The sequence below is a fragment of the Barbatula barbatula genome (assembly GCF_947034865.1).
Source record: "Barbatula barbatula genome assembly, chromosome: 3".
Lineage (NCBI taxonomy): Eukaryota > Metazoa > Chordata > Actinopteri > Cypriniformes > Nemacheilidae > Barbatula > Barbatula barbatula.
The window spans coordinates 10,770,788-10,784,384 of record NC_136764.1 but is presented as its reverse complement, the minus strand read 5'-3'; the positions used below and the strand labels follow the sequence as shown (position 1 = coordinate 10,784,384).

At 37.8% G+C, this 13,597-nt stretch overlaps 2 protein-coding genes across 2 annotated transcripts; one reads left to right on the top strand and one right to left on the bottom strand.

Moving 5' to 3' along the window:
* Nucleotides 1-43: 43 nt before the first annotated feature.
* odf3l2a (outer dense fiber of sperm tails 3-like 2a) lies at nt 44-2,428 on the top strand (the record flags this gene model as incomplete). The annotated part of the gene is made up of 4 exons (XM_079453662.1): nt 44-83; nt 966-1,076; nt 1,533-1,646; nt 1,941-2,428. The coding sequence occupies 4 exons, from the start codon at nt 44-46 to the stop codon at nt 2,426-2,428; spliced, it is 753 nt and encodes a 250-aa protein (XP_079309788.1).
* On the bottom strand, nt 799-5,617 carry LOC306891554 (interleukin-27 subunit beta-like). The gene is made up of 6 exons (XM_079451916.1): nt 5,410-5,617; nt 5,081-5,284; nt 4,810-4,927; nt 4,217-4,395; nt 3,963-4,120; nt 799-3,050 (listed from the first exon to the last, which is right to left on the bottom strand). Exons 1-6 carry the CDS (start codon nt 5,504-5,506, stop codon nt 2,901-2,903), a joined length of 906 nt encoding a protein of 301 aa, XP_079308042.1. The 5' UTR covers nt 5,507-5,617; the 3' UTR covers nt 799-2,900.
* Between the last annotated feature and the right edge of the window lie 7,980 nt (nt 5,618-13,597).

Genomic DNA, 13,597 nt, shown 5'->3' with positions numbered 1-13,597 from the left:
CAAACTGTAACTGTAGGTGCTGATTGATGTTGGGGAATCTGTTATGCGGAAAGATATCGAGATGGACATTCTTGTGGACAAGGGTAAGGTTTCTGGTGCTTGTAAGCTTCATTTATAATTCAGGGTGCAGTTGTTTCTTCGGTGAGTATAAACTGAAACCTCAACCTTTGCTGGACCTCCCTGAGTCCTCCCGATTTTGCTGTAAGCTATTAGAGCCTGCCGGAAAATACAAGCGGCATGGGGGAGGTTGCGAGACGGCGCCCCATCATTGCTGGCAGAGAAAGGGGTGAGTTTGTAATAACTCATTTCAATAGATTCATTTGGCTAAATTGTTGTGTTGAAAGAATTAATCTGCAAAGCAAGGAAGTCTGACAATTTATTTTAGCACAGGACTCTGCAAGGAGTTGAAACATGCAACGCATGCTCCTATTTGGCTCTTGAAAGCGGATTGGCAGTTTGATGAAAGAAACTGTCAGCTAGATCTTTTATTGCAACACCTGTCTGTATCGTTCTGAGAATAGGACTTCTTTTTTTCCTTTCTTTGCCTAGGCTTTAAAAAGGTTATGTGACGTTTAACTGTGAATGAAGTCTCGAATGAAAGTTTACGGTCAAGGTTCTACAGGACTTCAGAAATGTGCGCAACATGTGTGACCTTTCATGTATCAAATGAATAACATTCCACAATTATATTTTCAATTTAATAATAATAATAACACAATCCATGATAGCCAGCAGCTGTATACTTTATATTGACTGTCACATACTTTAATCAGCCTGAGGAGATATTTGTTTCTTTTTGTAATTATTTATTATTATACATATCAAATATTACATTGAGCTTTAAAAAAAAGGCCATACTATGTTGTACATTTTTCATTATGTTCACTTTTGTATTTATGAATAATTTTAGTCTCACGAAACAGATAAAATTGTCTCACTCACTGTGTTTGTTTATGCCCACACAGGGCCTGGGCCTGGGCGCTATGCTCTTCCCACCACTATCGGTTACATGAACCATGACTACACCAAACCCAGCAGCCCGGCCTATTCCTTCCACAGCCGCATTAGCAGCAACAGTGAGTGACATCACGATGAGTGACAGAACAAGAAATCAATCACCTCTCACATTAAAACTATTGCTGGGTTTCTTTATTCTTGTGACAATACCCTCAGGCGCGCTTGTGGTTCACACAGAAAATTAAGATATATCAACATGACAGTAAAGCGCTTGGATCTATAAACTAAATTACAGGCGCACACGTACACGTGTACACATTCAAACGCTTGCACGCCTAATTACTGACGTGTAATGCATGCTTTCTTCTGCAAGGGTCACAACACAGTGAATTGGGACACCCAGTTTGATCAAAGTATTAATTCAAAAACATTCAAGAACACATCTGGACTTTGTCTCGCAAACAATGGCATGGAATATAATGATTATAAGGGCATATTAAGCTAATCAAAACCGTATGTCAGAATTTAATTTGATACACTATGCTTTGTTTTCTCATTATGTTGTACATGACTAGTGGTGGCTTTGGACTCCAGTCCGGGTCCTCAGTATCACGTAGACGCCAAAATGACACGCTTTGGAAGAGATGGCACCCCGTCATACTCCATGCTTGGTAGAAATAAGAAGACAGGTGGGTTTTCTCTCCATTAAATCATCATAAAGATTAAGATTACAATAAGACCAGCATGTACATTTTAAAGAGATGTCTTATCATTTACTCACAAAATAAGATTTTGAAGAACGTTTGTTATCAAACAACATTTTCCCCCTTTGACTTCACTCGCATTGACACAATCCCACAGCGACATTTCTCAAAATATCTTTAAAAATAAATGATGATTTATAATGGTTATTTGGGCGTGAACTATTCCTTTTAAAAGGGGCTTTCCAAGTTCAAAATATTAGATTTTTTTATTTTCCTCAGCTGAGACATTTCAGACTCCTGGACCAGGAGCCTACAGTCCTGAGAAAGCACCACCTTTAAACTTGCACTACAAACCTCCATCTTACACCATGGCTTTTCGTACACGCTACCGCACTGTGGATCCTGTACCCGCCCCCAACCGCTACACTTTACCCAACCTCACTGGCTCCCATGTCCCTCACAAACCCTCCAGCGCCAGCTTCTCAATATCAGCTCGTAGGAAAGCAGGTGGTCCATCAGAGGACCTATCTATGACTCCAGGGCCTGGCCGGTACAACAGCACAGATCCTAGTGTTTATCTGAACAGACAGCCATCTTTCTCCATTCAAAGCCGTCCGACTATTCCCACCGATGCCACACAGAAGCCCGGCCCAGGAACACACAGCCCAGAGAAGGGGATGACACACCACCGTCGTGCACCATCTTTCTCTTTAGGTATTCGTCACTCTGAGTTTGTAACCCCACTGATTGTTGATGTATCTTACTGAAGAATCTAATACAGTGTTTTGTGGACAGTCCTACTGAAAAAAGCAGGATTTGGGTGTCTACGTGTCAATAAATGATTTTAAATAAAAAGGGTTAAAAAGTCACAGTCTTCATTATCAAATAAATGATGTTGTGAAAGGGATGTAGCCTATTTTCTGGTAAGTTTTTATGACATTCCTTATATTTCACATCAGACTAAGGCCTACTCTGATTATTCATTTGATCATATATATTTTTCTTTATTTGTTTTTTATTCACATCCAGTATTTTTCTGTTTCTGATTATAATAGCAGATTAACTAAAATCCTTAAAAAAAAGATTGATTACTTTGAGAGTCTTGTTTTCAACAGAACGGATATGTGAATTTCAAATGATAAAACTACGCTTGATTATTTGTTTATGATAATCTGTATATTCAAGCTTGAATATGTCTATATCCATACAGTATTTGACATAAAGCTAACGTTATGCATTTTAAATACTAGGTATAGTGGCACTTATGGGTGAACTCCAGTCACTGCTCTGTCCATTGTCCAGAAAGTCCTTTGCAGATATTTGGATGTGATAGGTCCTTCCAGCTACTAGTCCACGGAGAATCATGTTATTAGACTCATAAGGGCCCAGCTGGAAACAAAGGAGACTAAAATGAGGGTGGCTTTTTGTTGTAACAAATGATTAACTGAAGAAATAAGATTTATTGTTGTTTTTTATTAACATACTAATATCCATAATTCGTGCAAATAATTTGACAACATGCATTTTTATTTTGTTTTAAAACAGTATCGCCTGCACGAAGGCCAGGTGACTGAAACCGTAGAATATAATATTGACAACAAACTGATCAATCGGAATAGACAAGTGACACGAACCAATAAGCTTTCAGTATCACATGAGCGTCTTATCAAGTGCTTGGCAGCAGGTGAGGAGAAGTTTAATGAAATTAAGTCAACATATTTATTAAAGCTTAAATCAAAAGAAACGTCATAAGCATTTTTCACGGATGAGTTATTCCAAACAAAGGTGAGTAATTGTACATGTTAGTTGAAATGGGGCACTTTGGTTCGATTGGTTTATTCCATTAGCTCATTGATAAATCAGGTCAGATTGTACTTGACGTTTTTCGGCTGTTGTTGCTAGAAGGGATACATCTACGCCCATAAGTGGAGCGGAATCTCGCCATATAATTAAAATAAATTACATTAGCTAACGCCTGCACCTACCCTTAACCTAACCTTACAATAATACAAATATATAAATCAACTGTTTTCACCGTGACATAAATTATGCGGCATTGAATTGCGCATGCCCAGTGGAGGAAGCTGTAACTCTTCTAGTCAAACCCGTTTTCGGCCTTATGTTCCACAAAGACGTTTATTGAATGTTAAAGATATCTGTTCAAAATTCACTAGGAATCACAACCGTCTGCAAATGACGGATTTGATTTACAAATCAGCCGATTGGCTAAATTGCCTAACGTGTAACAGTGGGTTGTTTTCGTCAAGTGATTTAGGATTGTAGATTATAGAGGAAACTCACAGTTCTGCCTGTGTCAGGTTTGCCCCAGTGGAATTTCACTGTGTATTTAAGGGGAAAGTTGACAGGATCCGGCCAGCTGGGTGGTGGACCCCATTGCACAGAAAGCTTCTTCCCTGGCATTACCATCAACGTCACGTTTACTGGAGAATCTGGTCTCACTGAATTTACAGTATAGGAATTGTAACAGTCAGTATGAGTTTATGGAAGATGCATAAATGTTTTTCAATATGTATTAAATGTGAAGAAAATGTTACCTATTTCCTCAAAAATAAATGGCCATATTCGTGTTGCGCTACCCAAAGCATTAATAGCTGTGATGTTGAAAAGAGTTTGTTCGCTTTCAAATATCTTCAGTTCTTGTAGCACACATTGCCTCTCTTCCTTTCCCCATTTTTGGCATTGATGGGCACTGGAAAGTGGGTCCGAATAGCTCCTGGATTTAAATATATTTTGTGGTTAACAAATATTCTAAACTATTAGACTGTAAGTCTCTCTCTTTATTGACACAGCAGTTAATCAAATAAATGAGAACTTAAAGGCGATGTGTCCGATTTTTCTTAGCCATTGATGTTCAAATCACCAAAACAAACACACCCTTACCCCCATCTTTCGCTTTTGTCAGCGCTCGGCTCGACAAATGTCAGTCCTGTGCACTTTGCACCTTACTGCTGATTGGCTGCAAGGTTGTTTTGGTACTCGGCCTGACTTCGTCTAAACAAGCGTAATTCGGAAATCGGACACCCCGCCTTTTAAGTAGACCGAAAAACGAAATAAAACAGAATAGCTAGTTGTCATACCATTTACAATTTTCAACAAATTCATTTTAATACAGCCTTATATGCAATACCTATATGTAGCAATGTAATGTGTTGGAAGTATAGGATTTGGATTCAGTGTCCAGGAGCATAGTGCCCATTTAGGGTAACTTGGAGACCAACAATGCACATCTGGAGAAGGAGGTGAATCTGAATAAAACAAACATTACACAGTGTGAAAGTTCACTTTAAGCTTTCCACATCATAGGCAGATTGCTTTTGTCCTAATCGCCCGTTTTCCTCTATATGATTGTGTACATAGACACACGGCGCTAGATAAAGACAAAAAAATCATGAACCTACAGCCCAGGTGTAGAAAGATTCTTTGTATTGGGTCCCCATTTGGTTGGTGGCAGGTGTAGATGCCTTGGTCCTGCAGGCTGATGTTCTTTATGGAAAGAACAGGGTTTGAGAAAAGCACAGAGTTGTTAAATTTCCACTCCACCCCCTTTTGCTCTCCGTCAATGCATGGTATCTGAACAGATGAACCCACTGCTACAAACAGATCTATTGAGCGAGGTGAGAAGAAAAAGAGACAGGCTTGAACAGATCCAACAAGTCTGTCTGTCTGTGTGTGTGCAAAGTCTGCGCATGAGAGAGAGAATGTGTGTTTTTGGACAAATAAAGCTTACCTTGAACAGAATTGTTTTTTGCTGTTAAAGTTGTCATGTCTTGGCTAAAGGCTGTCGCTGTGATGACCAGTGCACCGAAAATATACATCAAACACATTTTTGTGTTTGAACCTAGAAAAAGTCAGAAGAAGCTGTGTTTTATATAAGAGAGGATTATGAGTATGTGTGCAGTCACTATACTGAAGCTTAGAGGTTCAAGTTCTGTTGTGGAGTTTTGTTAATCATTAGTTATAGTAAATACATTTGAAAACAACGTACCTATCATTTTAGTTTGCGGTTTTAACTTCAAACTTGAATGTCCACAAATCAGACAAACTTACGGTTAATAAAGTCAATAGAGGCTGTGTGAGTGATTTTCACCACAGTAAGAGGACTTGTTGTGAAGTGAACAGTTTTTGTAATTTGGTGGCAACAGCAGTTGTAAAGGGTTAGTTCACCAAAAAAATATTTGCTTTCATATCGTTCCACACTTGTAAAACAAACGCGAATTGTCCATGTGACTTCCACTTGTGTTGCTATTCAGTCTCTTGTTTCTCAACCAGTAGGGCTGAAGCATTAAAATAAATTTAATCTAATAATTTTTACGGTTTGGTTATTTGTTTAAGGGAAAAAAACTCATGTATATTGTTGGTGATTTGGTCATGACCATTTATGTTTGCAACCGTTTGCAACTATTTTTACACGGAAGAAAAAAAGTTGATTTCCTGTTTTGTTTCCTTTTTCTGTCTGACCACAAAGCAGTTGAACATTACATGCTCATGATGACAACTTCACAGCGGGAAGCAGGATCCCCTAACAAGCATGTAAAGGCCGCAGTTTCCCTCAATAGCATCTTGAAGCTTTTTTTATCCAGCCCACAATTATAGTTTAAAAATCTCACAGTTTACATACTGCAGGATTCAGTTAGCAGCCTTAGCTACCATGTGGATTGTGATATAATGATGTCAGAATCCTTCTGTAAACAGCACAATGAGTCTGTTTATCAAGTGTGTGGAACTGTTCTCATTCTTCCGTGTATTTTCACAATCCTGAGTGAAAACTTAATTCGCGTAAGCCTTAAAAATGCAACAATTTAAAATGAAAACATATTTTGCGTCTGAGCTGTTTGGCTGAGAGCGAGAGTTAAGAGGGACTAAGAGATTAGCATCAATGGAGACCAAGGGCTCAGGCACATCGACAGACTGGATAAAGATCATTCGCCGGTGTTTGTAGGATCCATAATACAGGACAAAATGGTGTTGATCAGTCATGTTTTGATCTGTCTTTTTGTTGTAGTGTATACCAGGGGACTGCAACAGGCAGCCCACAGGCCAACCAAAAGTGGTATTGTTTTGTCCTCAGATGGTTCTCAAATAGATCTGTCACAATAACGTCTTAAGTGAATTTGCCATCAAAATAAAAGTACGAGAACGTTTTTGCAGCTATGTTTTATTTTGATATTAATTGAGAGCTTTTAATTCTATAAAAAGTTCTAAAAGATATTCAAAGGAGTCTTTCGATCGCTAGACTCACTTCTAAAATAGCCGTCATGAAGTATGAAAAAATAACAGTGAAGCATTGAAATGTTTGCTTATAACGCGGGGCCTCAGCACCAACACGTGAACAATAACAAAGCAAATTCAGCTTTTGTTTAAGGTGCTATACTTCGTGTCGTGGTGCCGTCTAATACTATATACTTTGCAAACAGCGACAACTTTGTAGCACATTAGACACACCGGCTTTCCATACCTCTTTATATGCCCTATTTTTATTGTCAACTTTCCTCTTTTAGACTTTAGTGCCATTTTCTCTCACCATCTAGCTATGTTAAATGTTAACATCATCCTGCACACACCGTAAAAGTGTACCCCAGAGGTGGGTTGTAACGTGCTACATTTACTTGAGTAACATATTGGAAAGTATGTACTTTTAAAGTAAAAGAGCTGTACTGTTACTTGGTTACATTGCGTGATGTTCCTTCATTCCTTCATTTTTAAATATGCATTATAAAATGCGTTGTTTATTTCAAGGTTGTAGTCTCTTTTTACGGGCATTCATTTTACATTTACATTTAGTCATTTAGCAGACGCTTTTATCCAAAGCGACTTACAAAGAGATCAGGGAGCAATAAGCGACACGTCATACAGGAGCAATAATACAATAGGTGCTAATACAAAGTTATTAGTTACAACAAAAGCCAGACCACTATCTGTTGAGAGAAAGAGAGAGGGTTAGTGTGGGTCTTAAGTGGGGCGTGACCTGGGCCTGGGTGATTGTTGTGTTGTTTCACATGGGTTCCCGAGTGATTGATTCTTTTGAGTCGATTCGTTTGAAAGCATTAACTGAACAATGGGCAAAACCGTCTGAATAGGCCCACGAATCCGCTCAAATGATTTGTTCAGTTCGCAGCACGATCAGATTCATCTGAAGCGAGGGATGACTCCTCGTAACGTGAAATTTAAGAACATTCAGAACACAAAGAGTGGATATGAAGTGGATATGAGTCTATATCTATCAAATCAAAACTGCAAATGTGTCATATTGTTTGCCAGCAATGATAAACGCCTGTCATGGGCGCACCTGCACGACCTGTTCGTCAGACACAGCAACATGCGCGCGACCCTTTTAGACACAGAGACGTGGGCTTGCAGAAATAAACATTTAAAGAACAGAAGGAAGAAAACTTGTTGATGGGTTTGTGGTACGAGGTTTACTGTATGTTTAGAAGGAAGAAGTTTTCAAAACACACACATGTGACACAACGTGTGAAAACATTAATTTAGTCTAAGATCAGTTTGTAGGCTATTTCAAGAGAGCACTGCGTTAGATCATCTTAGGAAATGCTCCGAGTTTAGTTGGATTGTAAACGCAAAACTCTCTTTAGTTGGAGATGGTCTATTATTCTAAATCAGTAGTTGTAAATTCACTAGATTGAATTGACAGAAATGCTCTTCCGCGTTTTTCTATTATTTAGTCTCTGTGTGTATATTGCAAAGATATCTGCTAATGATAATAATTAAAATATTGATTAAAATCTAATTTTAAAATGTTGGCGTTAATATACATTTTACGAATAAAATGTACATTAACATTGGACAAATTGAGTCTATTGTTTCATTTACACATTTGTTTGTTCGTTTGGACCGTTCAGCCGCATGTGCACCCACACCCGTCTGCCAAATGAATAAATGTAAATGTAAATAAATAGTAGGCATATACGCCTACAGCAGATACTAAGTAACTAAGTAACTAGCTACTTGAGTAGTTTTTTCATTGCATAGGCCTACTTTTTTTACTTTTACTCAAGTAATTTTTTAAACATTGACTTTTCCTTTTACTTGAGTAACAATTTCCCTTGTTACTTGTACTTTTACTTGAGTAAAGATTTTGGCTACTCTGCCCACACCCCAGGCCAAAAAAATGCACTTAAGTAGGCTACGTGAGGAGTGTAAAAATAGTCTACGTAAAATAATGAATCATTATATAACTATTATGTAATTATTTAAAAACTGTACTTTTTAAAGTGGGCTATTCTAGCTGGATTTTTCATCAATTCATTTTTTTACTTATCCTTTGAATATGTTCTGGCCCGCCATCTAGCGGTGAATTTGTTTTTTGGCCTGATGCCAAACTTACTTGCCTACCCTTGGTCTATACCATGCAGAGAATGTTAGACAGTGCTTAACTTTTTAGTGCTTAATAGTGGCATTGCTTTAAATTAGCTTGTTATTGTTCTGTGGCGTTAAGCAGATTTCATAGATTAAATGAGCAGAGAAAAAAGTCTCTATGTTTGTCTTATTGTCTTCTGTGTTGGTGGTTTGTGCTGATCAGACCCGATGAGGAAACATTATCAACTGCCAGCAAGCATAAACATTTTTGGTCATTATCAGTGTACCAATCAATAAGATGTCACAACAGATACATTTTCTCAATAATGAATGACAGACACATTACACGATCTTGGTCCATCAGACCCTAAGGAAAAAGAATCTTGGAGCCCGTACCATCATGTCTCTAGTTCTGACAGTAACATTGATGCACAAAGACTTTTTGGCCGTAATAATCATAATTTAGTCACTTTACCAAGTGAAATACATATTTACAGTATAATACATACAGATAATTACCAGATATCTGTGTTGGTATTTCTGTCACAACAACTTTTCATTCACACTATTGCTTATAGTAAGATTATGAAATTTTGCGTGATATGTTCCTTTAACCTGTAAACTTGTTAAGATATAATTGTTTGCTTAGGTATTGATATTTTCAGAATGTCCTCAAAATGTACCAAATGTATATTTTGAATTAATGTTAATATACTTATTATCTCCATAAATTAATTTGACATACGTTTTTGTATGTCAAATTTACTAGTCATCGTGCACCATCTTGTGGTAATTGGCTGTCATTGCATCTTTGTGAAAACAGCACAATAAAAGGATGAGACCAGACATAAGGTTTCACATAAGATGTGTGTGTATGGCAGGGCCGTAGCTAGAGAATTCTGGGCCCCCTGAACAAATATTGATGCGAACATCAGGTCCAACCAATAGGGGGACATTTTAGTTTATTAGTTTTATATCGTGTTACTTTGACATAGTCTATTCGTGCAATAGGGTGATTCTGCAACTTTTAGATGTTAAGAGTAAAAAATAATGTAGTAATAATGATAGCTAGCTGCCAGCTATATTAGCAAAAATTTTATTTACGCAGCCCATTTTCAATGTTTACTGTATATTAAATTACAAATATAAAAATCTTAGTGACTTCATGCAATTCTGTTGACCGTTTTATTTGTATTATATGTATTCAAGTCAAAAATCTAAAGTGCCCGTAGTTTCAGAAACGTTAAAGATGGTAATGTAAACCCTTTTTTAAAAGTTAAATGTTTATAATTGTTAAATGAACTTATGAAACATTGTCTTAAATAAAGGCATGAAGACTTTTTACAAACTAATAAAAGAATAATAAAAGACAATACATTATAAAATAATAATAAATAAGACTGATGTAAAAATCACCAACAGTACTGTATTATAGTCTTTTCAAAAAGTCTGTTATTATCAAATAACTGAAGTTAAAATTAAACAATTGAAAATAATGCAGTCATGTTAATAAATAAATAGACCACTTAAATGTTTCTAAAGTCTTAATGTTTGATGAAAATTAGCGGTGCTACGATCAGGATGTTTGGGGCCGATCACTGAGAGCTGTATTACAGGAGCTATTTGAAGTGTTCTTAGTAGCTTTATTTATTAAAGCGGCCATAACTCAAACAGTTTCTGTATATCTCATGTTAATTTTGTGTACATACAGAATAGTATCACACCCTTCAAATATCCGCAGAGTTTTTAGTTTGATCACATTTATAAAAGACAGAAACAGCTGTACGCTTATTTCCGTAAACATGCAACTTGTGGGGTCGGGGTGGAACTAAAGCACGTGCGCACACATTGACAAGAAAACACAGACATCACTTTCCCTTACCGCTTGCAGTTCATGTCCGGCATCTTTTAGCGCTGGGACCGCCGCTCAGTCTATCAGTTTCAAACTATCTCCAAGTCCAGCATTATATCCACCGTTTATAACATTCATCGGCCAAAGGCACCGAATAAACTAAGAAAAGTTGTTACGTAACGATTTTTTATGTTCGAAAAAACTTGTACGAACACTGGGGGAGTGTACCCAGCACAGAAATACTACGTAATACGTCCAACTCGTTTTTTGACAAATCAACCATCTAAAGCATGAGAAGCACGTTTAACATTGTAAAAAAATGTCAAAATGCATTACACACCATTGCACCAACCCTTTAAATTATATTTAACAACAATGTAGATCAAGTATTCAAATTAAGAGAAGAGAAAGTCTCATGAATTGACAATTGAATAATGGCAAGTAACATATTTTCATAAAGCATAAGTATCCTGTGACATGAGTCGCATAAACCCTTCGTCTTCCACAATATATAGCAGCTGAGGATCAAAGCAAATGTAGGACTATTCCATTTTATCTGATATTTTCTTTATGCTTCTTACTCTCCTTCCAGTATGGTTGATGCTTTGAAACGTCTCTGTTACCGACAGCTGAACAGAGGTTGCGCTAGACTTTCATTTTAGACGTTTTATTGATATATTTAATGTTTATGTTGTCAGACGTAAATATAGGCTAAAATGTTGATGTCCATATGTCCAATCAGTAACACTGACAGGTAAAAGGTGTTTTGTACTCACAGGTAACCTGTGGTTTGGTAATATACGAGATATCGTATATTCATGTGTTTACGTCTTCAAATCCACCTTTTTCGCAATGTGCGAAATTACCCATTAACGCCTTGCGTATTGGGGTAGGGCTGATGCTTCAGACTTCCGGTTCACCGCTTGATCACATTAGTTAGCTTAAAAGCTTTTAAACGGACGTTGTAATACGTTGATGTCATTTAGAACAGCATATTGTCTACAGCAGTGTCTAAATTATTTCACAGGACCCGCATGGGGATACGTTTTAACCACAAGAAATGGGACAGTGACATCTACTGGGATGATGACATTAAACTCCAGCCAGCAGGCACATTTGATATATCGGCTAATGTATGTAGACGGCCAAGAGCTTTAAATAGATAAAAAACACTTAACCTTGGACGAATTCTTTGCCAAAACCATCAACAGTTCACATTTCTAAACTGGAGGTTGCTTAATCCAGTGTTCTTAACAGGGTAGTCATAATCTAACGGGAAGGTTTTGATACCCATCGATCACATCGCTTTTATAAAGTAACGCAGTATTGGAGACATCTGGATGCTTTAGTGTGACTGGTTCTGGTATGTTATATGTCACTTAGCACTAGGGTGGCCATTTCCATAACACCATAAAGGAGGACACTTTGCGGCATTTAGTGAGGCAAGAATATCTGCATCTGGTGTACTCGCAAATACAATACTATTGTGTCTATCATATCTATGGTATCATGATACAGTGATTCTGAAATGGCCTACTCTCATTGCCAGACAATTTGATCAACAACATGTCTTGATGTAGACCTATGTGTAACAGCTGAGGCAAAAAAGTGTTTGTTCAGAGTATTTGTATTTATTCAAGACACTCCTGTATGACTGGTGATGCTTGACTGCATGATAGACTTTACAAAGCTCTGCAGCGTAGATTTTGTCATCCTGAGGTGATGTTGCCTCTCGAAATTACGACCTAAGGGAAGATGTACCAGCAGCTCGTCGGTTAACTTTATGTTTTTCAGTGCTAGCATGTCGGTCAATGGCGGCTTTCCCTTTAATACTAACGTCCACTTCACAGCGACATAGTGTGCAAAATCCATGGTAAGCATCTCTAATGCTTTTTTATATGAATTCATGGTCTTTTGTCCATTCCGGATTAAATGATGTCCGACGTTTCGGCATGTTAACGTTATGATGTGACGCAGCCAGCCAGTACGTGGACGCTTGTTTGCGTTTTTAACCAATGATATATCAGGTATATATTTGACACCTCTTTCAGCCAATCCTTTGTTTGACCGGAGATCTTACGGCGTCAGACGCTGCTGCGTCCCAATAAAGGTTTAAGAGCGCGTTTTTAAGGCCGATTCAGCGCAACTCCGAAAAGGAGGACAAATGAGTGTCCGGCTTGAGGCTGCGTCGGACAGGGTCTTAAAATCCGGACTGTCCGGCCAAAAGCCGTACGTATGGCCACCTTACTTAGGACTGGATGTATGCTTAATAGTGATGTTCTTTGCAATAACAATAACGAAGTAAACAATGTGTTGTGGTGTTTTTGGGAGGTGCATAAGTCAGAGCTAAGACCGAGCCGTCATTTACTTTACGCTCTTCTTGTGACACGTGGTAACACTCGTTTGTAAGGCTTTCTGTGGCTTTTGTGACAGCAGTTTACCGCATTTTTTTGTCGAGAAACTTAAATTTTAACCATTAGCAGAAATGTCCTGTAACATATTGTAACACATACAAAACGGAAGTGCGGAGCATCAAACAGGAAGTCACTCGCTGTAATGGCGCCCTACATGATAGAGACGTCAAAAAAGGCGGATAGTTTTTTTAGTTGTTTTTATTTTTTATTAAATGCTTGTAGAACATAAAAAAACATTTACAACAACCATTATCATTGTCAATACAACCTCCAGATTCCCTCAAGGCGGATAGTTAAAAACAGAAACTGACAACTCCATGAGCATCACATGTCGT